The sequence below is a fragment of the Meleagris gallopavo genome, chromosome Z, assembly GCF_905368555.1.
Source record: "Meleagris gallopavo chromosome Z, MGAL_WU_HG_1.1, whole genome shotgun sequence".
Taxonomy (NCBI): Eukaryota; Metazoa; Chordata; class Aves; order Galliformes; family Phasianidae; genus Meleagris; species Meleagris gallopavo.
Genome location: NC_139435.1, coordinates 16,163,277 through 16,187,154, shown reverse-complemented (window position 1 = coordinate 16,187,154; position 23,878 = coordinate 16,163,277). Strand labels below are relative to the sequence as shown.

Sequence of the window (23,878 nt, the reverse complement as noted above, 5' to 3'; positions counted from 1 at the left end):
TACTTTATGGTTCAACCAGAATTTCTTTTATTGTAATATTTAATGACTGCTGATTACTTCCGCTTAAAATTGTTTTTGAAAAAAAGCAATGCAAGAAGACAATCAAGTAAGTCTTACTCCACTCTTCCCTTCCTCTAACATACAGCAATCATTAAGAGTAAATTACTGTCCTTCCAGATAACCATTTTTTCTTAAAAAATCTAATTTAAAGATTCCTTAAAGTCACCACTCTGCATCAACACTTTCAGTAGCTTTACATAATCACAAATGTTTCATGTCCACTCCTGCTCTCAAGAAGTTTGTTCTCAAGCTATAAAATGTGCTTCTGCCTAAGTATCTGCTTTGAGGATAGTCCTCAGATCAAACTTTCTGAATTTTCTAATTCTTTGTCTTCTTGGGGATGCAAACATTTTCTGGATTCTTCACATTCCAGAAGTCTATTTTATATGATATTTCTAATCTTTAAATAGTAGTATTTTGTTTCCCTGCCACCAGGAGAGCACTCACAAAGATGAAAGTAAGCCCAGAGAGCCTAGTTTCTCCAGGCTACTCCAACAGTCAGTGGAGCAACAAGCTTTGGCCAGGAGTAAGCAAGTTATTTTAGCTCTTTAGAATGACTCTTCAGAAAAGTGCACGGGTTTCCATTTGAATAGAGTCTAGAGAGATCACTCTTACAATGTTAAGACAGATTTCCAAATAATTTCCAGAGTGTTTTTGAAGTTCTTGTCATTTTTTTTCTGTTTTTTAAAATGCTGCACAGTTGATTTTGAAGAAAAACATCCTCTGCTTGGTGTAACCTTTCCTATTTAACAAATACATTGTTATATCCTCCTCATAGTGTGCACTGTGCTGGCCTACTGAATAAAGTATCATGCCTCAGTACTTTTGATTGCCTGGCACATTTGGACTTGGAGAGGAAATGTGATTGTTCAGGTTCTGTGTTTATGTTGGTGGATGTTCTTGGAGTTCAGCAGGGAAAGGAAGGAGGCAGACTTGGTTCTGAATCCTCTGCCTAACCCAGAGTAGAGCAACAATAATTGCTCTCTGCTTTTTTTTTTTTTTTTTTTTAAATTGTATAACTTCTACAAATTGATTGGTTGTTGTCTGCGTATCTGTGTGGATTTAATAAAAATGAAGCGAAAATTTGGGATTTTTTTTCTCATTTCAAAGGTAAGAAATAATAAACATTACCAATTCTAATGAGAGTTTATTTCTGTCTCATTATGTAGCCAGGTTAAAAAGGGATTTTAATTTTATTTCATTAAATATCTTAACATCTTTCATCTCTATGTGATTAAAAGTTTTACTTTAATGTATCTGTTGAATGTAGGATGCAGGGAAATCCAAAAATATTTTTTATTGTCTTGGAATAAGAAAGAATAAAACAATATCTAGGAACTGTAATGTTTAAGATTTCAATCTTCTCTCTACCTTTGTAAGTATAGAGTGACCATTGATTGACATGTTTGTTTCAGAACCAGATTACACAATGGTCTAAGAATAAGATGTCTGCTGGTGCCCTCATGTGGATGTCTGTGCTTTCATATATGGAAGAAAAAACTTTTAAGACAATACAAAGGAACAGAAACTTTAGCGGCTTTGTTTTGTGCACAGAATTTGGATACCCATTAGGATAGCTTTCACCATTTTTCTGAATTGCAGGCAATCCCATATTGGATAATTGTAAGCAAAATTTCCTACTTGCATGTCAGGATATAATGTAGTTCATAAGCTAAATTTGAAATAAAAAATTCAACTCATTCTCAACTGCATAGTTACAATATCCCTCTCAAAAGCTACTGCTTCATATTAAAATGTCAAAGTTATCAAGTGGCTGGCTTTCAGAACTAATCAGACAACATTTTTCCAGGTTTAGGAAAAATTTCAACTGAATATTATATTTTCTGAAAAAATACTTTTCTGATCAACAAAGAAAGCATTCCAGATGTCAACCAACACAGGTAAGACTTGAATATGTATATGTATATAGACTGATGGAAATCATTCCTGTTTAATTAGCCTCCATAGATGTTATCAGTAATGATCTAGGTGTATTTTTCTGCTAATGTGCAAAACAGGTGAAGGAAAACAAAAAACTTCAATAAGAATACTGATCCAGTTTTCTGTACTGTTTGTATGATGATCAACATTTACAGACCATCAGAAAGGCTCTTATGTAGGCAGCAATGAGGCAGATTTGGGAACATGGCACATTCCACACTGAAGACAACCTGCTACAGTAAGGGCAGATCCACACCTGGTGTCTCTAGTCACCTGTGATAGGTATTGTCCATGAAGAACATCTGCTGCATCTTCAGAGAGCTTATAAAATTGTTTGCACTTTCGACTCTACTACATAAAAACTCTCAACCTGAAGTGTAAAATTAATCAAGACATCAGCATAGCACTCTATAGCATCAGCTGTATAACCTTTACACAGAAAGTGTAAAGAAAAGCTTAAAGGAAAAACAACTGGAATACTTTAAATGATATTGAAAGAATTAATCATGTGAGGGAATCAGAATCTAAAACTAAGACTGGCATTTGCAGAATGCCCTATCATGATTGCACTGTGGGCACTTCCAGAGGTAAGAAAAGAAACTGATGTTAAATACTGGATCAAGTTCAACAAAGTTTCAGTTTTCTAGCAAAGAATCTACAGTATATTACAGATTATAAATACTTCGTAGATAGAGTAGCTGCAACCTGTGATTTGATATGACAAGCGTCTACCTGAAAACTCATGTTACTGTTGTGTAAAGATATTGATTTTATTTTCACGAGTCAGCAATGGATTGAGGCAACTCCAGTGGAATTCCATTGGCTTCAGCAAATCTGTATTGTGAAATGTGCCTTACCTTGTTCTATGTTTCAGATTCTTGCACATTCTGATAAATGGAAGGCCAACAATTTAATCTTGGAATATAAACTAACACTGTATAAATAACCTGCAGTTGTCCCCATCATCAACATCTCTATGTGCTGGCTGATATGCAAAAGGAGACAGAAGAGCATACACGCCAAGTGAAATCCTATGGATGAGAGAAATTTTATCATTTTAAGTGCAATATCAGAGATATGATTTGTAGATTTGATAACACTCAAAATTCTTTGCCTTTTCCACCAGTTTGTTATGTGGACCTCTGTAGTCAGCAATGAATTTTTGACTTTTTTTTTTTTTTAAACAGTGACAAACAACACAGTTTTAAATATGTAGATTCTCCAGAACAGAGAATGAAGAGGTGCAGTTCTGTACCAGGCACTTTGAAAAACAAAGGTTCTTAGGGATAAAAATTTTGTTTTGCATTGAGATTAAAGACTGTGGAAAGAGTTATTACCTTGGCATCGTTACTAAGTACCCTAATGCTCTCTCCCATCATTGTTTAGAACAGTTGTTACACCACTTAATAGACACCCAAAACTCTATAGCTAGCTTGATTTAAATGATGCTGTGTGCATGCTGGTTTAATATTACCTTGAGGTACCCTTTGGGCAAAGGAGAGTTTGAAAATTAAAAAGCTCATATCTTTAGGAATACTTTAGCCATCAACAGAAAAGATTTTATACAAACCTCAAAGATTATGGATTTTTAAAATCTCATTTAAGAAGTTACATATTTTACTTACTGCTGTTCCTCAATGAAAATAAAAAAGAATTTCTTATAGAAAAAAAAAAATTGCTTTAAATGAGACAGTTGAACAGAAAGACTTGTGTGCCTATGAACTATGAAGCAGTTCCAGACTGCTTATACTCTGCCTTAAAGCTGTGTATTTTTCTCTGTACTTATGCAATGCATTTATATTGGAAAGCCCTCTTAAAACTGGGTGATCTATTGGTTTAGGGAGCTAAAGATTAATTCCAGATGTGGTCATGCTACTCTAGCCTTTCAGAAAGTAACTACTGCACCATCTGTTTTGTAATAGACAATTTCAAAGAGTGCCAAGGGGGATGTTAAAGACATTGGTCAAATGGCCACATATACCTCACACACAGGAATTCTAGAGGTCACAGTGCCTCAGAAAGATTCATATTTTCACTTCCCCACCCCTACCCATTCTTCCAACATGTAAACTGAAGGAACAGCTCTCTTTCCTCCAAAAATAGGAAGGAAATGTTTTCCAGATTATTAGTAGTGTTGACACATTTGAATCCAAATTCAGACCTAAATTCAGTGGAATGACTGGAATTCATGGTGACATATCTGTTATAGCTGCCTCTCTTTGGGATCCTTGTAAGTTATTCTGAACAGCTTTGTTTTGTTATAAATGAACTCAGTAGCAGGAGGTTAATGATAAACTGACTAAATCTGGCTGGGGGCCCAAGATAAATGAAGGGTACAACAAGTAATGAAGGGTTATTCCAGATCGTGATAATTCTCCCTGGTTACTTCAGGAAGCATGAAGTAAAGCAGTTGTGTGCATTTTTTTCAACTACAGTGTTACGCATCAATACCTAAATCTCTGGTATATACCACAGATGCACTCAGGTGTAGCAAAATTCATTATAACTGTAAAATAGGAATAAAAGTTGTTCTCTCAACACTTCCTAAGTATAGTTTTGAACTTAACAGCAGTAATTCATGATCTATACAAATAATCCTACAAAAAAGTCTAAAATGAAAACAAAATGAAACAGAAGATACACCATAAGTTACACAATTACAGTCTTGTGCAGTTCCAAAGAGTCACTTTTGTTGCAGTGACATTAAGTAAATAACTGGTAAAAAGAAGTTAATAAAATTAACAGTATGTGAACAGTTCATTCCTATTTGGTTTTCCCAACATGTCAAGCTAGGTTCTGTAACAAATTCTGTAATCAATTATTACAAAAATAGCTTAGGACTAGCAGACTAGTGTTCCTTCTTAAGTTTCATTCGCTCTGCTTTGTTTCTCTCAATTTAAAGCACAATGCAAAATTAGTACCTTAAACTGTAAGCCTTGTGCCTGGGTAAATTTCAAAGTAAGGCAGGTAAGAAATAAATTAATAGGAACAGCAGTTCCTTAGCATTAGCCCCTCCTGGATTTTATTTGAATTTGTAAGTCAGTTTCTATTGCAGTGCTATAGGGGAATTCTGTGCAGAAAGGTCTGCACTTTTTCAGTATTAAATGATACTAAACAAAGAACAGTTGGAAAATAGAATAGGAAAGAAATGTCTGCTTTGGAGGTCTTTATCACAGCCCTTAATATATCACCTTAAAGGATCACCTAAGATGCTAACATACATCTGGATGTGGAAGGATGCACACACATATGTTCACAAAAGCCAAAGACCACACCTTAGATTTAATTTAAAATATTAGCCTCAATAAATGACACTTAGAACCATCCATTACATTCTGCAGCTACTCAGGAAGAAAATGGCACCTGAAACAAGGATCCAAAATAGACAATATGTTAGGGGAAAAATGATGTGGATAGAGATTAAAGGATCATAAAGAAAAGACAGTTTTGAAATCCCAGCATTTACAGAGCTAATGTGTTTACTCCTGGTCTTTAGAAACATCTCTAATGTCATTTTACATAGATAGCTGTACTCACTATTAAAAAAAAAAAAAAAAAAAAAGCCAATCAAATGGGTAGCAATCTCAATAAAAGTCACTTTTCCAATCCAATAAACTGTTCCTGAGTCTGGTCTTCTTGGAAGAAAACAACTCCAGATCTAAGAGGTATTTATGGACAGTTTTTGTTGGATGATGATAATACACCTCAGTTTTTCTTAAAAACTGTTAACTTCTTTTGTTGATCCTAAAACACAGTGAACAATTTTAAGAGTCACATATGCTGTTATACTCCTGTGCAGCCTAGGCTAAATTTTGACTTGAGTCACACAACACAGAGCTAAGGACTGAGCCATACTTTCAAGCAAGCTCAAGAAGTGGCCCAAGTAAAATCAAGAAACTTGAAATCTGTAACTAACTGCTCTGTCCTTATTCCACAGTGGACCTCACTCCAAATACAACTCCAACTCTAAGAATAAATCTTTCAGAGCTTACTGTTTTGTGAACTGTGATGATAATTTGCTCCAGCTGAGCCCATCTATTCATCTGCTTGACTGTGAGGACATGACATCCATGACACATCTTTTGTACCGGAAAAATGTGCCAGCCACTTGCTAGCCATTGGCTAGGTCATCCACACTTCGTAAAAATTATCTATTTTGTTTAAGATGTAAAGATCCGACATTACGCAGCCCAGATAAAAGAGCAAGTTTTTATTTACTTGTCTTGAGTTCAATTTGTGGCAGTTAATCATTTACAAGCAAAAGAATAGTTTTAAAAAATAGCACATTTGTTCCTCACCACAGAGAATTAAAGACATGGTGTACTGTTTAAGAAGTACAAAATGCATACTCCATGGGTTCTGCAGCACATCTTTTTGAAAGTTTTTTGAAAAACTTTGTTATCACTGTAACTTTCACTGTACAATAGGAAACTGTGCTACTGCTCCCTCCTTATAAGTCAGTGCAAAGAATTATACATAGGAAGGCCTGTTTACATTCTCAGTGATCTTTTGGAATGACAGGATACTAGTCCTTATTTTGAAGGTTTTTTTTTTTCTTTTTTTTTTTTTTTTCTTTCCCATCTAGTCAGGATGCCACCACCTGCCCACACCGCAGTTTTGGCACACTGCAAGTTCCATGTCTCCACGAGCAGTTACGGATTTCCCTGTTCGGTGTGATGGGAGGAGCACAGCTGTGCTGGTAGCTATGCCAAGGTCTCCCTAGCATGTGTCCTGCTGTGCTGCCTTCACCACCAGCTCACGTTCCTCCCAGCAGAGCAGTGGCTGGAGGCCTGCAGCTGTCCATGGGGAGACAGGTGATGTGGGCAGACTGGCGATACCGTGCCACTGCAACCTTTATACTCCAGAAAGGTTTTCAACAATGTTTTAATAGATTCTGGGCTTTGAAATATTAGGTATACCTACGATAAATATATATGACAAATTCCGTGCACCGAACGCATAACATCTGCAACCACTTGCAGAGGCTGCACCCATCTCAAAATCTGCCTTTTAAGGTTCTATTCTGAGAATTACAGGCCGCTCCAAACCGGACGCCCCGAAACGCAGCCCGGCCCTGCCTAAAGCCCGGAACCGGGGCCGGGGCTGCGCCCGCAGGCCGCAAGGGGCGGGCCAGGCCCGGGCGCGGGGGCCGCCGGGAGGCCGAGGGCGCCCGGCTGGGGAGGGCGGCTCCATGAGCTGCCAGGTGAGTGCCGCCGGGCGGGCGCGAGTGGGCCCCGGGCACCCACCTGGTCTCCAGCGGGGGCCTTCTCGGTTCCCGCGGCAGAAGCGTCGGGCGGAGTCGCCTGCGGTAGGCGCGGATCTGCGGTCGCCTACAGAAACGTCCTTTTCCCCTGTCGTCCCCAGGTGACGGTGCTGTACTTTGCCAGGAGCGCGGAGCTGGTGGGGCTGCGCTCCGAGAGCGTGTCTGTGCCGCAGCGGATCACGTCCCTGCAGCTCTGGGAAGAGATCGTTAAGATTCATCCCAGGTATCGGGGAAAATGCCGCGTACAGGCGGTGCATTAAGCCTACCGTTCGTGGGGTGTAGGATTTGTTTTTGTTTTGTTTTAAGAAGTGGAAGTTCATCGTATAGGCTCGAGCTAGAGGCTGCAGCAGCACTTTGGCATTAGAACAGCAGTGAATTTCTCTTTGAAATAAATTCTAATAACCTCAAGTGAGTGTTTTGGCTGTGAGCCAGTAGCAAATACTGCAGCTTTACATCTACACTAAAAAGGCTAAATCTGATAAACATACCCCACAGATGGGTATTAGAGAGGTCTGAGGTCCTGATGTCTAGGAGAGCCTCTGCGAAGTCATTGCATAAAGACAGAAAGCATCACCTGTGGGAAAGCCAGGTGTCCCAGGAGGGCATGCAGCCCAGCCACAGCGATAAAATAAGAAGGTCTGCTCATAGGCAGGTGTTTTTGATCACTTACCTGTAGCTGTACTCTGAGTGTATGGCAGTTTCTGGAAGGCTGGTGAAGAAAGGAACTGAGGCCCTGGCCCAAGCTTCCTGCCAAACAACCCTTACACAAGAAATAGGGGAAAAAAAGGCATTCTTGATTGCATTTCACAGGGAGTCTTGTCCTGTTTTTTAGGGGTGGCAGCAAGAGTGCCTTAATTGGTTAAGGCTGAGTGTATTGGAGCCTACTAACAATAAATCAGATGCAGAAAAGTGTAGCATCATTTAGTGAAAAAGAGTAAAAGTATAGGGCATAACGCAGGTTAGGATTTAATGCACCAGAATTTCCATCATTTTAGCTCTAGGTTCCAAAGTCTTCCTTTGTGCTCAGTGCTTCTGTGCTCAAGCTCAGATGTTGTGAGAAAAAGAATAAAAGTTTAGCAATGCCAACTGTTTCTAAAGGAGAGGCTTCAACAGAGTTTTAGAGGAGGAAGGAATGGGTAGAATAAGATGCGTAACTAGAGTTTTAGAGTAAGGAATGGGTGTATTTTACTTTGCATGTGCACATGCCCTTCACAATGGCCTTCTTGGAAAATGCTTCTGTTCCTAGATTTTCTGGAAAAACTCAACATAATTGTAGGGCACTGACCACAGACTTCTATTCACGTTGCTAATGGATATTCAAACTGCAGCTTGAGCATACTTGACAGTCCTCTTCTGTTCCACACATTTTCCCCAATGAATTTACTTGGAAGTGACATTAATTAAAAACCATCCTTTTAATGGGCATTTCAGTTCCATAGTTGTAGTCTGTTCTTTAGTGGCTTGCTTTACTTTTGTACAGTCCCTCCCTTCAGTCTGTCCTCCAAGACAGCGCTACTGATTTTTTCTCAGACAGTGCCTTGCGTACTTTTGTCTAGCTGGCTGGTAGGAAAAAAGTTGAATTTTACATCTACCCTTTTGGCACGCTTGCTTGTTTCTAGGCAATGCAGCTCTTCACTGACTGTGCCAGATTCTGTACTCTCAAACAATACAGTTATTATGCTGCATCTGCTAAAGTAAAGTGTTGGCATGATTTTCTAGTGTCTCAATAGTGTTGTCCTCATACTCTCTGTGTGATTGTACTTTGTTGTGAAAGCAAACCCGTGTTTCATGGTATCCAGAGCTGTAGACTCTCCCACCAACATCTCACAGATGTGAAGGCCAACATATGTATACAGAATCTGCAGAAATCACAGAATCATACAGAATCATAGAATGGCCCAGATTGGAAGAGACCTCAATGATCATGAATCTCCAACCCCCCTGCCACAGTCAGGCCCATCAGTCTCCGCAATTAATACTAGACCAGGCCGCCCAGGGCCCCATCCAACCTGGCCTTGATCATCTCCAAGAAAAATGCGTTATGTCTGCCCTCTTAGCAATGTTGTCACCCTCATCAGTAGCAGACTTCAGATCTGTAAGTACAGAACCTTGTTGAGGTTACAGAACAAGAATAACAGTCTGACTACTGAATCTACATGAAATCTTGAAAAACAAAAAGTGTTGAGGGATGGTGTTCTTGACAAAAATTGCTGTGCAGTGCAGCCACACTGAATTGGGAGAGCATTTCCTTTTAATCCCAAATCAGATTGTATGTTCTTGAGTTACCTAGTTAATTAGAAGCTTCTAAAGCGAGTCTGGCTTACATTGGTTGATTTTTAATAAAATCCAGTGACAAACCCTGACTTTTGAAAATTGTCTTTAATTGGTTTCTTCCTAGCTCCAAGAAAAAAAAAAAATTAGCAAGAGGTGGATGCTTATAACGTATGCTATTTTTTTCTCTGGTAGCAGTGACAGGACCTGAAAGAATTGGCATGAAACTGTGACAGGGGAGGTTCGTATTGCATATTGGAAAAAAATTCTTCACAGAGAGGGTGGTTGGGTATTGGAGCAGGTTACCTAGTGAAGTTGTGGCTCTGAGCTTGCTGTAGTTCGAGAAGCATCTGGCCAATGCACTCAGTCATGTGGTCTGTTTTTTGGGTGATCTTACTTGGAACCAGGAGTTGGGCTTGATGATTCTTACGGGTCCCTTCCAAATCAAGATATTCCATGATTCTGTGATTTTTAGAAGTATATCGGAAGAGAATTGCCTAAATCTCAGCAGCATTTAGCTCAGCTGCCCTAGACTGTCTATCAGTTTGTTGTTTAATGAAATTTCATGGTTGAATGTAAACACTCTAATTAGGAACCTTTCTGTGTTCCTGCCAATCTCCTCAGGCTTGCTGTCATCCGGGATCAAGTGGTTTTCGCTGTTCGGCAGGAGTACGTGCTTCTTGGAGATCAGCTTCTGGTCCTGCAGACAGGAGACGAAGTTGCCATCATCCCACCAATTAGTGGAGGCTGAATCTGTGCAAGTTCTGTTAGGTAGGTATCACTTCTTGCTTCACATCCTGTGGAGGATCATCCTATATTAAAGTATCTGATGAGTTCTGTACAATCTTCCTCCAGTATTTTTCTGGCAAGATCCTGAGATTTGTTATGCAATTATCCCCATCTACATCTGGTACTCTGTGGAGAAAACGTAACTTTTGTTTCCTGCAGGAGAGAATTGCTGTGCTGACCAGAAACTATAAGCTGTTGCATGAATAAATGCTTAGCACACATAAGTAAATGGAATAAAATTGGCAATGAAGTCAGGCACTGTTCTGTTTTTGCTTTTAGGTCTTATTTTCTGTGGTAGTTTTTTTCTGGCTGTGAGTAGATATCCAGCTTGCATAAGTAAGATAATAATGGAAAATGTCCTGCCACTTTTTAACAGAAGGGATGATACAGAAGAAGAATTGATTGCTGATTAAAAAAATACTTTTTTTCTTTTTTGCTGTCAAAGGGTCAGGTGTCCCTGGCACAGATTCGTGCTTTCCAGTGTAGCTTATTCTACTGCTGCTACTCAGTCCACTTATATTCCTCCTCATCCTTATATGAACTGGTAACTGGTGTCTATACAAAGCATTTAGAAGTGGCACCAGTGTCATTGAAACAGGTTGATAGGATGAAAACTTGAATGTCCTGGAGAGCATATTAAACTTTGAATTAAATGCAAGTTTAAACTGTGATTGATTGGAGGATAAGACGGAATGGGCTGGCAGGCTTACCAGAAATTTGCTAACATACTGGTCTGTGCTAGTATATTGTACTGTTGAATTGAACTTTGAACTAGTTCTTGTTTTGTCCTACTGCACCAGACTTTCCTGCAAGGCAGGAGCCTATGTGCTTTAGAAAGAGATCTTCCCATGCTGTTTGCACTTACTGTTCTCTTAGCAAGTCTGCTGAGAAGTGAACTTGCCATGAAGACTGGTCTCTTGTGGTGAGTAAGAAGATGGTACATGTTTTCTGAATAAATTGGGGCATCAATATGATAAAAGGCAGTTGGCAAATGTTAGTATTGGCAGAAACAACTACAGAATCTGTTTGGTTTTAGCCCTTCTAGGGAGCCATGAATGAAAGAGAGGATGTGCCGAAAGATTTTATCAAGCTCAAGTCTGAAAAGCTGTCTGTAGATGAAGTGTCAGAACTGGTCATTTCACCATGTTGTGGGGCAGTGTCTCTTTTCATTGGTGAGTTTAATGTTTCAGAGCTGGATCTCTGGACGTGTTAATAGTCTAATAAATGGAACCCAGCTTCTCCCACACCCCAAACTCGTGCTACTCAAATAAATACATTTCTGGACTGAACCCAGGACATTTAGAAAACTCATTCTGAATTATTTAGACCATGACAACACAACAGTTGCATTGGGACTGAGTGGTGAGAAGCTTCCCTGCTGGTGTGCCGTTCTAGGACTGAACAGAACAGCAGTGCTGGAGAACAGTCCTGCTTATAAGTTACTCTGCTATTCCCCGGCACACAGTTTATTCAAAATGGAAAGTAGTGACTGTGCAATAAAACACAGGTACCCACCTGTGTGAAAACTGCTGCAATTCAGATCTTGGTTGAAGACAGAGTCTTGTTCTACCAATGGGCTGGTGCAGGTTGAATCTGCTGGCTCCATCCTGTTGTTTAAAATACATGGTATAGATCTTCAAACTCTTTTTTTGCTCAAGCTTGAGTACCTTTGGCTTCCAAGTACTAAGCACTTAAATAAAGTAACACAAAAGATGTTCCACCTTTGAGCATTACAGACTATTTTTGTAATCTGTAGGCTTATTCCTCGTATACTGAAGACTTCTTTTGTTTGAAGAATCTCTTTACATAGTCATAACTAGAGAAAGTCATTTATGTTTAAGTGCTGTCCTTGGCCTCAGCAGGAGATCCTGAGTTTTGCTCTGTTTTTTTTTTTCTGTTGCTTTCCTTTTATAACTGCATTTTTGTTTAGGTACTACGAGAAATAATTTTGAAGGGAAAAAAGTGATTCGCTTAGAGTATGAAGCATATACTTCAATGGCGGAGATGGAAATAAAGAAAATCTGCAGAGATGTTAGACAGAAGTGGCCATCAGTCAAACATATTGCAATGCATCATAGACTTGGGTATGTATGGATAGACCATATTCCTCTTCAGATGATATACTAATCCTTGTATGGTGCTTGCATACTTGAAGGTTGTGCAGGAGTCTGTAAAAGCTGTAATGCATCAAAGCTTGCTCTGGATCGTGCTGTCAGTAAGGAACTAGGTTTCAGAAATAAAGTCTTGTTTTTCAAACTATTTTTATTAGTAGTATTTGCCAGAATCCATATTTAGCTGTCAGGAACCTCAATCCTGCTGTAAGGAACCTCAATCCTGCTGTAATGGTTTGGGAGTGGAGAAAAGTGATCAAGATTTCCTTGCAGGAAAGAGCAGGCCATTATGTTTGTAAAGTTCTCTTCCACTGCTGCAAAGTGTCACTACTTTTTTCCTGTCAGATTTAAAATGTTAGAATATGAGGTTGAGAGAAAGGCATGGTAATTGTCAGTCATGCTTGTAAAAACATCTCCTGTTATTCCTTGCATTGGATACACGTTTTTTCTATTGGGTATAAACTATGGAATGGTTTAACATAGTCTAAGCCTTCACTGTTCATCAGATTGCTGGCTGAAATTAGCAGGATTTGCATTGTGTGTTGCAAATATTTGTTTCTGTTTTTTTTTTTTTTTTTTTCCCCCACAGGAAGAACTTAGAATGCGATCACAAAGGTTAATATTAACTCTGAGGGGTAGTTTCTTCAGATTTCTTCTACAAGAAGTCAACAGAGACAGGAATTAATTCTCTCTGAAGAGCAATTCAGAGTACTTAAGCATAGATTTTTTTCTGAGCTGTTTGCCAATGCAGTCTTGCTAAATAGGGAGGATTGGGAGGCTTTTGGGAATACTACCCTTATGAGGAGTAGTATAAAACCTTGTGCAACTTCTGTTAGCTTAGTTTGGTAAAAATGACCCACCAAATAGAAAAAGAAACATACTTTGAAGTCAACATTTGGCAAAACTGAAGTTATGCTGCAAAATCTGTGTACTTTGAGATACATAATACCTTTTTTTCACATATCATCTCAGTTTGCATAAGAATTTCTGATATTTTCAGTTAGCTTCCTGTTCCAGACCTGTTATTGTTCATTATTAAGCCCAGCTTCCAGAGAGTTTCCTTTGTTGCAAGATAGTAATTTTCATCTTTTAATTCTTATTTTTAAAAAAGAAGAAGGAATAGAGTATGAAGCTTATACTTCAAGCTTAGAGAAAAAAAACCTATGACTGGTAGTTCTATTTATTTTAAAGTGTGGAATTCCTGCAGCTGATGTTGATTTTGGTTGTGGTTTTCTTTCTGTTTAAATGTGCATAATCTTTTGGACGTGGCTTGACACTTGCTCAGTGTGAATGAGTCAGGAGTGCATGTGGTCAGAATACTGATGTGACATGGCTACAGCGTTTGGGTGCTCTAGATGTTAAGTATTAGCTAAAGCTTTGTTGTTCTTCTCTGTCTAGCGTGGTTCCAATAACAGAAGCAAGTGTAATTATTGCAGTCTCGTCTCCACACAGAGCAGAATCCCTTGAAGCTGTAACACATTGCATCAACACTTTAAAAGCATTTGTCCCAATATGGAAAAAGGTATGTTTGGTTCAGATTTGGTTCTAGCCTGTGCAAGGATCTTAGACAGCTGAACTGCTGCTGGCTCTTAGGGAAGGAGCTGTAGTGTTATGGGCAACAGTTGCTCCTGAAGAGATGCTTTTTTCTGGCACCACTGAATTTACTTTAATGCAACCAGGCCTGAATGTAGCGTTCAGGCACCAGGAAGACCCTCCCTTGCTTGTGCCTCACAGCTACTCTTCCTCTTAATGCCTTTGTGGGGTCAGAGTGAAGGATTCTTGAGCTCATCTCTTCTGAGTGGCAAAGTTCAGTTCTGCATATACTAGTGGAATAATTTAGAATGTGTTGTGTCTTGGATGGCATTGCAGTTTGCAAGTAAAAGTGGCATTTCTTCCTATTTTTCTCTCATCTCTATGACTATGGATAAGCACAAAGCATTAAGCAGCAGCACACATACACGTAGCAACAGCACACAATGAAAGAATATTCAGTGGTTCAGAAGCTAATATGGAGACACAACAGTGTGTGTAGACTGCAGCCTAAGTCTAGAAAGAGCCACATTGCATAACCACTGCATTGCATGCAATTAATGGATTATCTCTGCCTTCTCTTACATTCCAAAGTTGGCATGTAATAACAGTAGTTTCTTAAGTTGTAGAACACTATCTTCTCTATCACCACTTTTCTGACACCTCCTCCAGTAGACTGAAGTTTTATTATTCCAGAAAGAATAATTGGGTTCACAACCCTGCTGAATTTGCTATTTGGGACTAGACTGCTGTTGGGTAGTCCAGTCTATCCTGAAGATGTAATACTGTATTTTGAGTCTTTTGGTGTCTTTTTTTTTTTTTTTTTTAACACGTTTTCTGAACACTTAAATACTCTCATTCCTAAAAATGATGGTAGTGTTTAGGACACAAGTGCTATGTACTATACAGCTTCTGCATCCTTTCTTCTAGATCTCTTTCCTTAAGTGACTTCCGTATAGATGAAGCCTTCTAAATGTAATAGGTTCAGCTCCAGGTTCAGCATCTGCCCACATGTAAATCAGTGTTTTCTAAAGATGGTCCCCTCTTTTCTGTTTGCCAGCTAAGTGCAATGTAGTCCTGATGTGGTCAGCAAATAATAGCAAAATGGCTGTTGAATTGTTTGGCCTGGCTTGTGCAGGCCAAACAACTGTGATTGTATGTAGTGGACTCCCACAATATTTCTCATTCTTTCTTTGTATTCACAGGAGATTTATGAGGACGAGTATTCTTGGAAGGAAAACAAGGAATGCTTTTGGACAAATTCAGAAAAATAACTGTACTCTTTTATAAATAAAATGTTACTGCTTCTAATGAGCATTCTGTTTTAGTTTTGAGTTGTTCTTACATAGAATCTATGTGATTTTAAGCAGTTGTAATAGGTATTTCAATATGAATAATTTAATTAGGACTGTATGAAATTAATGAGCATTAGTTAGGATTTTCTTAAAGTGTTAAGTGTTCTTAAATCCTTTGAAATCGTCTCTGTATAGTTTTTAACACGGAGTCAGTTTTAAAAACTATCTTTCCTAAAATTCATGGTTGCAAGACATTTAGTCCTCTGTGATATATACTGCTTTAGTGCTTCTGTGTTTGTAGTCTTTGCTGTTTTCATAGGAGGTCGCAACAGGACAATTGGATACTAATCTCTGCCAGCAGCAAACTTGCATTAACAGTAGCACATAAACTTGTACTTATCTAATGATGTCTAGACATGATTGATTTTTGAAGGAGTTTTTTTGGATGTGTAATTTTGTGATGCTACAGGAAAAAAAAAATCCTTAAGAATAAGTTTAATTAGATCTAGTAGTTTGACCTTAGACAGGTTAGGATGCAAAGTCATCAGAATGGATTAGTTGTTCAAAGAAAAGTTAAATCTATTGCATATGTACAACATTGCAAGGAATTCATAGCTTATGTATGCCTTTAAATTCACATTTATGTTTTTAATAGTTTTTTCTCTTATGTTTTACCTAAGAGAAAAGGACAGACATAGTATGCCTGTTCTTCCACTGTAGACAGTAGGCTGCTTCTCTGATTAGGATAGCTTTCTTTATATTATTCTGTACCACAAAGTATGGTAGATGCTAAAAGTTCAAGGTGGCATTGTGTATGACATTTTTACTAATGACAAATGGCAGATTTATCTAATTGTTATCGATGTTGAGAAGATAGGTATTCTAAGAAAAGGGGAATGCAGTTAAGTAAAATCATTTGCTGAAGCTGATATATCATTTCATAACACAGTACTTAAGCCTCAGCTGTATAAATCTGTTTCATTGTGTCTGCAATAAAAACCTTCACAGCTGCTAGCAGCACAAAATGAAACTGAAAAAATAGGCAGTGATCGTTTTTCCCAGGGATGTCAGTCATTTTTAATGCTTAGTGATGTTACTGTACTGGGTTACATAAACCCCAGAAGAGCACACAACTTCAGGTAAAGGAGTGGTTAAACTGGGTAAAGCTTTAAAGCTTACTGCTGCACTTTTCCTCGGTGGAAGTGAATTCTTCCTCTGCAGGACAGCAGCTGCTCCTTGTATGCATGTGTATTCACAGTCTTCAAACCATGTGGGCTCTATTATCTAGGCAGAGCTGAACAAGTTGAAGGTTGCATGGATGTTGGAGAGAAGCCCTCTGTTAATTTGAGTGTCATTTTTGCTGAGAATTGTATGGAATCAATCAGATCACTTCTTCAGACAAGTAATTATTTTTGTTCTTAAAAAAAAACCTAAAAAACCTAAAAAAACAAAACAAAAACCCAAAAACCAATAAAAAACAATCAAAGACACAAACAGTTTCCAGTATTTTTGTGTTTTTGCACATTAATTTGTTTGTCGTTACCATGCAACTGATTAATTTCAAGCAAATGGCTAGCTTGCCTTGTGATGTAAGGTTTATGAAAGAAGTAAAGCCTGTACAATTCTTACATGCTCAAGCTGTGCTTTGATGCAGGAAGACTGATACATAGAAGAGTTAAATTGTACTTGGAGCTCTACAGATTCAGAACCCTGGGATGATCTAGGTTGGAAAAAACATTCAAGATCATCAAATCCAATGATTGAGGGCAATTCCTCTGTAATCACTCTGTTGCCTTAGTACTTCTCTGGTGCTGCAGTCTCTGAGGATTTGTCCAGAGTGACCTTAAGTGCACCTTCTCCTTCAGCAATGCAGCTGGAAGTAGGGTGCAGAAAAGAAGAGAAAGAATAGTGGTGTACTTCCCTGCAGTGACCAGGAACAATGAATGGAAGAGATGTTGTACTGAGTCATAGCTGAGTGCTACAATGTGTGTATGCTGCCATGGTCAAAACAATGAAATGTCATTTTGTGTCCCTGGCTGTGCATGAGGCAAGTACTGCTTTGTTCTGGAACAATGATGCATCAGTATTATGTAACTTTGGGTTCTGCTGGCATCTTAAAGCAAAATGGAAAAGCCCCTAGGAGCGATGATGTGCATAGAGGTAAAATGTATGTCACTGAAATATAAATACGTAACCTGAGCTCTTTGTTCAGGCTCCTTCTGTTGTGCTACACTCTCTGCTAGGAAGAAATTATTTTAAGTTGGCAAATTACTCTTCTCTAACATAGCTGCCTGAGGCTATGTCTAGAGCAACCCAGAACTGCTTCCAAATTTCCAGGCCTGGGGATGAACTTCAGCTGCTTAACTGCATGTCAGGGAAAGATGTGGCTGTACATGTCCTGGTTTCACAGAACTAGACTGCTGGTTGAAAACTACCTAGTGTTCTGATGACTGTGAGCTGAACAACAGAGCAGTATAAATGCAGACCTTGTTGTCTGGAATGAGTGCAGCTTTTTCTCTTATTTGGCTGTAAGTGAAGGTAAACCTACCTAATCATTGGTGCTCTTCCAGCTGTGTCACAGTAAGCTACAGAGATGGGTCTGTGGGGAGAGATGGATGTTCCTGGAAGCAGACATTGTAAACCAGAGGGTAAATCTGTGACTTGTGTAGTGACCTGCATGACAAAGGGTCATGCTGGGGGTGAAGAACGTGTCTTCAGAATGAGAATTTGTCGTTCTGAAATGTCTTGGATTTGACTGGTAGTATTTAAATAGACTGTTCCCTTTGTTTAAGTTTCCTGCATCAAAACCTTTCATTTTGTTCTGTTCACAAGAGAAGCTCAGGCGGACATTGTGAAAGCACAATGTGAAAATGCAACTGATGGACGAGACACCTACCCAGGAGATGGCAGCAGAGGGACAGATGTGTGTGCGGGCAGCCGCCTGGGAGCACAGCCGTGCTGTGCTGGGCTGCAAAATACAGGTGCTCACCTCTGTAATTCATGAAACTACCATGTTGTATTCAGTAATGAGGCCTTTAAGTTACTCAAGTTTAAAGTAAACTGGCTTTTCTTTCAGCTCACTTTGCCTGTAGCTTTCAGGGAATTTCTGCTTCACAGACTATCTAATCATAGAGTCATAAGAGGGCTTAGGTTGCAAGGGTCCTTAAAGACCCTCTAATTCGACCCCCCTGCCATGGGTGGGGTTCCCACCCACCTGATCAGGTTGCCCAGGGCCATCCAACTTCGGGCCCTGAACACTTCCTGAGACTTAACTTTTCTGTGTAGCCTGTGCTAGTGCCTCACTGTGCTCTGAGGACATAATTTCTGCCTAATGTCTGATCTAAATCTCCCCTCTTTTAAGCTATTTCCCTTTGTCCTATCACTATCCACGTAAAAAGTCAGTTTTCTTCCTGTTTATAAGCTCCCTTCAAGTACTACTAAAACTAAGTATTGATGGAGTATAATGAAAGTAACTGCCCTAAGCTCTGAAAACTCAGTTTTGGGCTTTTCCCTTAAGTGTTGCATGTGGTGCATGAAGAAAGAGTTAAAAATAGGTGGGTGACTATAAGTGAGAAGTGTTTCTTTTAGTATCTTAGGACTGTGATTTTCTTCGTCCAGATAATATGAATCATGTTATAAAAATTAGCATCCTTTTATATTTCAATAGTGATTCTATTTTAAAAGTTTGATTTCTGCTACTTTGAGGGAAAGAGGTAAATCATTTTTAAAACGACTAACACATCAAGGCCTGTGATTGCCTATGAAAAATGAATCATAAGGCACAGACGTTGATTGAACAGATAGGACTTGGCTTTTCTGAGGTTGTGTGAATTATGTATGCTTTATTATCTTTAAAGGCAACAATAAGTTGAGGTAGTTAACTATCGATTTCATATTTGTACCATTTCTTTAATGTGCAAGGTTTTGTTGCACTCTACTTTTGTATATAAGAGATAATACATGCAAGTTAGTAGATAAGGAAGCTGGTTTGCAATTCTCCTAAACACCAAGGCAGGGTGAATGACAGAATCTTGTGCCTTAAGATTAGAAACATTTGATTCTGTTTTATGGAAATTCTAAGATTTGTAGCCGTAAAGTATATAGACACAAAGCATGGGGCTGGCAGAATATGGTGTAATTTCAGATGCCACAGAAAATAATCATATGCATATAGGAAGTCCTGGCCCTGGTGCAGCTTCTTTGTATACTTCACAGAGTCATCACCTTAGGGTTTTTTGCTGTGTGCTACTGGAATAATGACATATTTGACCCATTTTATGCAGTGCTTTTTCAGTAGCATTTCTTCTCTTAAGGGTGCTGTATAAAAATAACTGAGTCTCTGTTCAGCAGTATTCTTGTTTTTATTATAATAATGCTATTAGACCTTCAGGTAGGCTTCACAGAGGTACAGTCCCTGCTCCCAGAGAGCTTACATACTAGTTTTCAGAAGTCTGTTTGCTTATACTCTCTTTTCCATCTAAATGTAGTCTCATGTGAAACTCTGAGTTTAGACTTGATTCTAGTACTTCCAGAAGTCAGCAGCTAGGTTCAAGACTATGATCAGATATACCTTGAGATTGTTGAAAGAGTTCCTGATTTCTCTGCTGCAAGCACAAACAGAAGCACATGCTGAAGTCCAACATTTTGAGTATTATTTCATTTGCAACATGCTATTTTTTTTTTAAAAAAAGTAAAACTAAAAAATCCATAATACAAAATATACATAATATTTCCAGCATTATTTGTGGCTGTGCCAACTTAACTTAAAAGTGCAGTGAAGTCACCCATAACAAAAACTGAACTAGCCGTGTAAGTATTAATCATAGAAGAAAAATAAAACTAGTAACTTGAAGTGGCTAGGATAGAAAACCTTGCACATTGCTATGCCTTACCTTTATTTCAGGGGAAGTATTATTCCCAGGATTGAGAGGACTCCTGTTGTCTGGGACAAAATAAAACCCAGTGTAGACTGGTGAACTGAATCATTGCTGTCCTATCTATGAACTATTAAATAACCAAGATGTTGGGTGTCAGATATTGACCTGTATTTCACACCTGTGGTTGAAGAAGGGAGTCTGGCTCACTGCCTACATCATTTCTTGTATGGCAGCATGAGAAATGACAGATGCTACAGTCTGCTTTGTTGTGAAACTCCTCCTATGGCCTTGATTATATGACCCTCACACATGTAGGTGTAGGATTTTGTTTTCTTCCTTACAACTTTATACAGTGATTGAGACAGACAAATTTTTATCTTTACTTTTAGACCATTTGCTTGCAGGGTTCATAACTATAAGTCAGGACCACATTCTTTAGGTTTGAATAATTGCCTTTTGAAAAAAATTTAAAATAATTATTTTGGTCACAAACTCAGCTCATGGCAACAATCTTGTCTGACAGTCAAGATCAGAGTCCAGATTGTTTTTCAAAATGTTAAAAAAAACCTGAACAAAAGTGTAACCTTCAATAGATACAAAATAAATCAAAAACACATACAATCATATTGAGAACAATCCAGCTGTCAATGCAAATGAAGCTGTTATTTGCCAAAGAAATAATTGGCTCATGACTGATTAATCTTTAGTGATTTAAAAAAACAGACTGAATAAAATTTCCAAACATGCTCAAATGTAATTTTTTAAACATCCCATAGAAAATAATTCTAAAAGTGCCTAACTGTATTTACAAACTAGTTTTTGGGGAAAGAAAACATAACTTCAGGTTTTGTGTCAGTTAGGCACATTTACATGTTTTACTCTTCAAGTAAATCGCATCAAGTCAGAAACAATCTTAGTTATGTGGCATTATCCATAAAGACAACACATGCATCTTCTGTCACAACTGCACTTAAGTAACCACCAGCTATGAAAGTGAAAGGCAGACAGAAGGCCAAATCCCCTGACTGTTACCAGTCTTACAGGGCCTTCTGACTGATCTATCATTAAAACTGGGCAGCACGTGATAAATTTGAGTGTGTAGCTTACACAAAGACCCAACTGTGCTCAGAGTTCTTGCAGAGCTTTACAGTACTTTATTATGTAAAATACAAGCTAACTTCTTCAAGACATGAAGACAACCAAATAAAAAAATGACAGGTATGTAGCTCACACTGAACTTTGGTCTCCTGGAGACCACTGAGATGCTTAAAAAAGCAAGTGCAGTGTGTAATTTATCATAGAATCACCAAGGTTGGAAAAGACCTACAAGATCTCTGTTTTCTGTCCTAACATGTGCATACGACCTCAGTCATATCCCCTTTTGCTCACCTCATGCTCTTACTATTGCAAAATCTTCCAGTACAGAATTAAGGGCAAGATTTTGACTCTGTTCTCTATTTATGCCAAAAGCTAAACTGATGTCAGGTGGCCTGTGCACATAAAGCCCAGCGTAACAGTATTGGTAGTTCTTCTCCAGATGAAATTTGAAAGCCAGTCATAACATGGCAGAGAACATGGTGTAAGTGATTACGAAATTCTTATTTTCTTTTCAGAGACAGCATTCAGAAGGCAGTTACATGTATCATTTGGCAGTTTTTTCCAAAAACAGTATACTTCAGTAATTTGTGACCTTAGTGCGAGGAAATGGTGACCTTTTGGAACAGCATGCCCATCCAGTTGCCCTGTAGCACACAGATAGATGTCTTCTTACATAGTTCTCATTTCATAGATTAGTTAAGACAAAGGTTTGCTTGTATAAATTTGTGTAAAACAATAAGGATGGAGCTAGTCAATGAAAAAATGAATTTTTTTCTCCCAGTCTGGAAGCAGTATTCACCACACATTCATCATCAGTGTAATAGAAAGTGTCCTTTACACATATGGTACTTGTCAACTGAATTACGAACTGATGCTGTTCCACAATAATCTGAAATAAGTTGTTCTGTTTCACTCTGCAGTGGATCAGGAGAAGTGTTGCTGGCACAATACGTTACTGTAAACTCCGGACCTGCCAGTTCTAAGGGCTAAGTTTGTTTGAAAGGCAAAAATATACAAGAAAAGGCACTATAAATCACTTTTGAAAAAGCAAAACCAACAAACTGTCCTGCAGTTACTCTTATAATAGAGCAGAATCTGTAAAATATTTTCATCTATTAAAAAAACCCCAACACTTTAATTAAAAATGTTTAAATGTTATTAAGCTTTAAGGCACTCCAGCTGAAGAACTGATTGGATCACAATTTCTATGGGTGGCTCAGATCTCCTCTCTTTATCCACATAATACATCTTCAGTCTTTGTATTTCGTGAGTTCTGTAATTTCATCAATATCTTCTATATCCTGTGTCATTTTTTCATACTGTCTCTTGAAGAAGCCAAACTGTGAGGAGTATGGAAATAACACCACATTACAATCAGTCATCAATACTTATTTTTCTAAGTTAAGCTAAATACTATGATGGAAGAAATGCATGATATGTGCATGCACACACTAAGAGTGTTTGATTTGTAGATGATTCCTAACTGTAGAGTGAAAGAAGCTGGGCCTTAATTTCCTGCCTAGGGCAACAAATGCCAAAGAGTAGTGCTGAGCAGCCAGTCTCCCTGTCAAGATATATGGATATCTAAGCTGTCTTAGTGTGCCAGGGTCCCCCAAGAACTCCCATGCTCTGGCATGAACAATACCAAGGTATCCTTTGTAAACCACTTTTTGCTGTCACCCTTCTCTGTTCTTTTTGCCTGTTCAGCATATATTCTCTCCTTGCTTCTATTCCCCAGATTTGCTCACTGGAAATATGGTTGGTGAGCCGTGGAGGTAGACAGGGAGGGACAAAAAATGCTGCTCTCATTTTAAGGCACTGGCAGCACATTTATCATTTTCACATTGCCCGTATCTATGGTGATTCACTTTAGAATTTTGATTTTAAAAGCTCCCATCAAGAGTGGAAAGCCAATGCAGTATTATTCTTATTACTAAACTGCGTATGCAGTTTTGTTCAGCACTAATGAAGAGAGGTTCCAAAGAAAACAGCCCACATGTACTTATCCCTTTCTGCTTTTCTTTTTAAGAATATAAACACCTACTTACTTTCCATAAAACAGCAACCAGTACTAACAGCAAGAGGAGTCCAGCCAAGATACTGCCAATCACAACACCAATTGGTATCTCAGCTTTCTCATCTGGCTTTATTATTGTAACTGGAATCTGAAAGCAGAGAGATGTGGTAGGGGTTAACATTTTAACAGCATGTAAAGCAGGATTTGTAAACCAAGTACTTATTAAGGATAGCTGTAGTGCACGTATGCCAAGATCAGTGACTGGAACATACCAGACAACAGCAATCTTTTCACTGGGGTCCACCGGCACCTGCTTGCACTACAGTAGCACTGGACATCAAAGATTAGGAACCCTCGTCATTCTTGGCCACATACAACAGGCATAGAAACAATCTCTTCATGTCAGCTTTCTGTCTTTTTGGTAACAAGGGTACTTTCACAGAGTTATCTCCCAGAGATGGATACCCTGCTACTAGGTAAACCAGAGATACTGACATTCAGGCTAGGAATAGCTGTGCTTACAACCCCATCTACTCAAAACAGACTTCAGCTGCATCAGCTAGAGAAGGACTACTTCCAACCGAGTCTTCAGACTCCATTCTCTGCAGTGGGCAGCCATAAGAAAC

The 23,878-nt window shown here is 38.7% G+C and overlaps 3 protein-coding genes across 3 annotated transcripts in view; 2 read left to right on the top strand and 1 right to left on the bottom strand.

The window, feature by feature from the left end:
- The first annotated feature begins 7,047 nt into the window (after window positions 1-7,047).
- Window positions 7,048-10,305, top strand: LOC104914875 (molybdopterin synthase sulfur carrier subunit). The gene is made up of 3 exons (XM_085213529.1): window positions 7,048-7,204; window positions 7,366-7,487; window positions 10,160-10,305. The coding sequence occupies exons 1-3, from the start codon at window positions 7,193-7,195 to the stop codon at window positions 10,284-10,286; spliced, it is 261 nt and encodes an 86-aa protein (XP_085069655.1). The 5' UTR covers window positions 7,048-7,192; the 3' UTR covers window positions 10,287-10,305.
- Window positions 10,306-11,360: 1,055 nt separating this feature from the next.
- LOC100549086 (molybdopterin synthase catalytic subunit) lies at window positions 11,361-15,280 on the top strand. Its single transcript, XM_085213528.1, has 4 exons — window positions 11,361-11,496; window positions 12,255-12,408; window positions 13,834-13,957; window positions 15,171-15,280. The coding sequence occupies exons 1-4, from the start codon at window positions 11,376-11,378 to the stop codon at window positions 15,237-15,239; spliced, it is 468 nt and encodes a 155-aa protein (XP_085069654.1). The 5' UTR covers window positions 11,361-11,375; the 3' UTR covers window positions 15,240-15,280.
- Window positions 15,281-19,602: 4,322 nt separating this feature from the next.
- ITGA2 (integrin subunit alpha 2) overlaps window positions 19,603-23,878 on the bottom strand; it is a 68,563-nt gene continuing 64,287 nt past the window's right edge. The window contains exons 29-30 of the mRNA XM_085213122.1: window positions 23,284-23,400; window positions 19,603-22,575 (exon numbers count right to left, since the gene is read on the bottom strand). Coding sequence (XP_085069248.1) covers window positions 22,486-22,575; window positions 23,284-23,400 — 207 coding nt within the window. The 3' untranslated portion in view covers window positions 19,603-22,485. The remainder of the gene's footprint in view (window positions 22,576-23,283; window positions 23,401-23,878) is intronic.

What these genes read in the sequence shown, in the direction of transcription:
- LOC104914875 (XM_085213529.1), top strand. An exon ending in ATCGTTAAGATTCATCCCAG is followed by an intron (nt 7,488 to 10,159) that starts GTATCGGGGAAA and finishes CAATCTCCTCAG; the next exon opens with GCTTGCTGTCATCCGGGATC.
- LOC100549086 (XM_085213528.1), top strand. Translation starts at nt 11,376, where the DNA reads ATGAATGAAAGAGAGGATGTGCCGAAAGATTTTATCAAGCTCAAGTCT. An exon ending in GCAATGCATCATAGACTTGG is followed by an intron (nt 12,409 to 13,833) that starts GTATGTATGGAT and finishes TTCTCTGTCTAG; the next exon opens with CGTGGTTCCAATAACAGAAG. An exon ending in TTGTCCCAATATGGAAAAAG is followed by an intron (nt 13,958 to 15,170) that starts GTATGTTTGGTT and finishes TTGTATTCACAG; the next exon opens with GAGATTTATGAGGACGAGTA.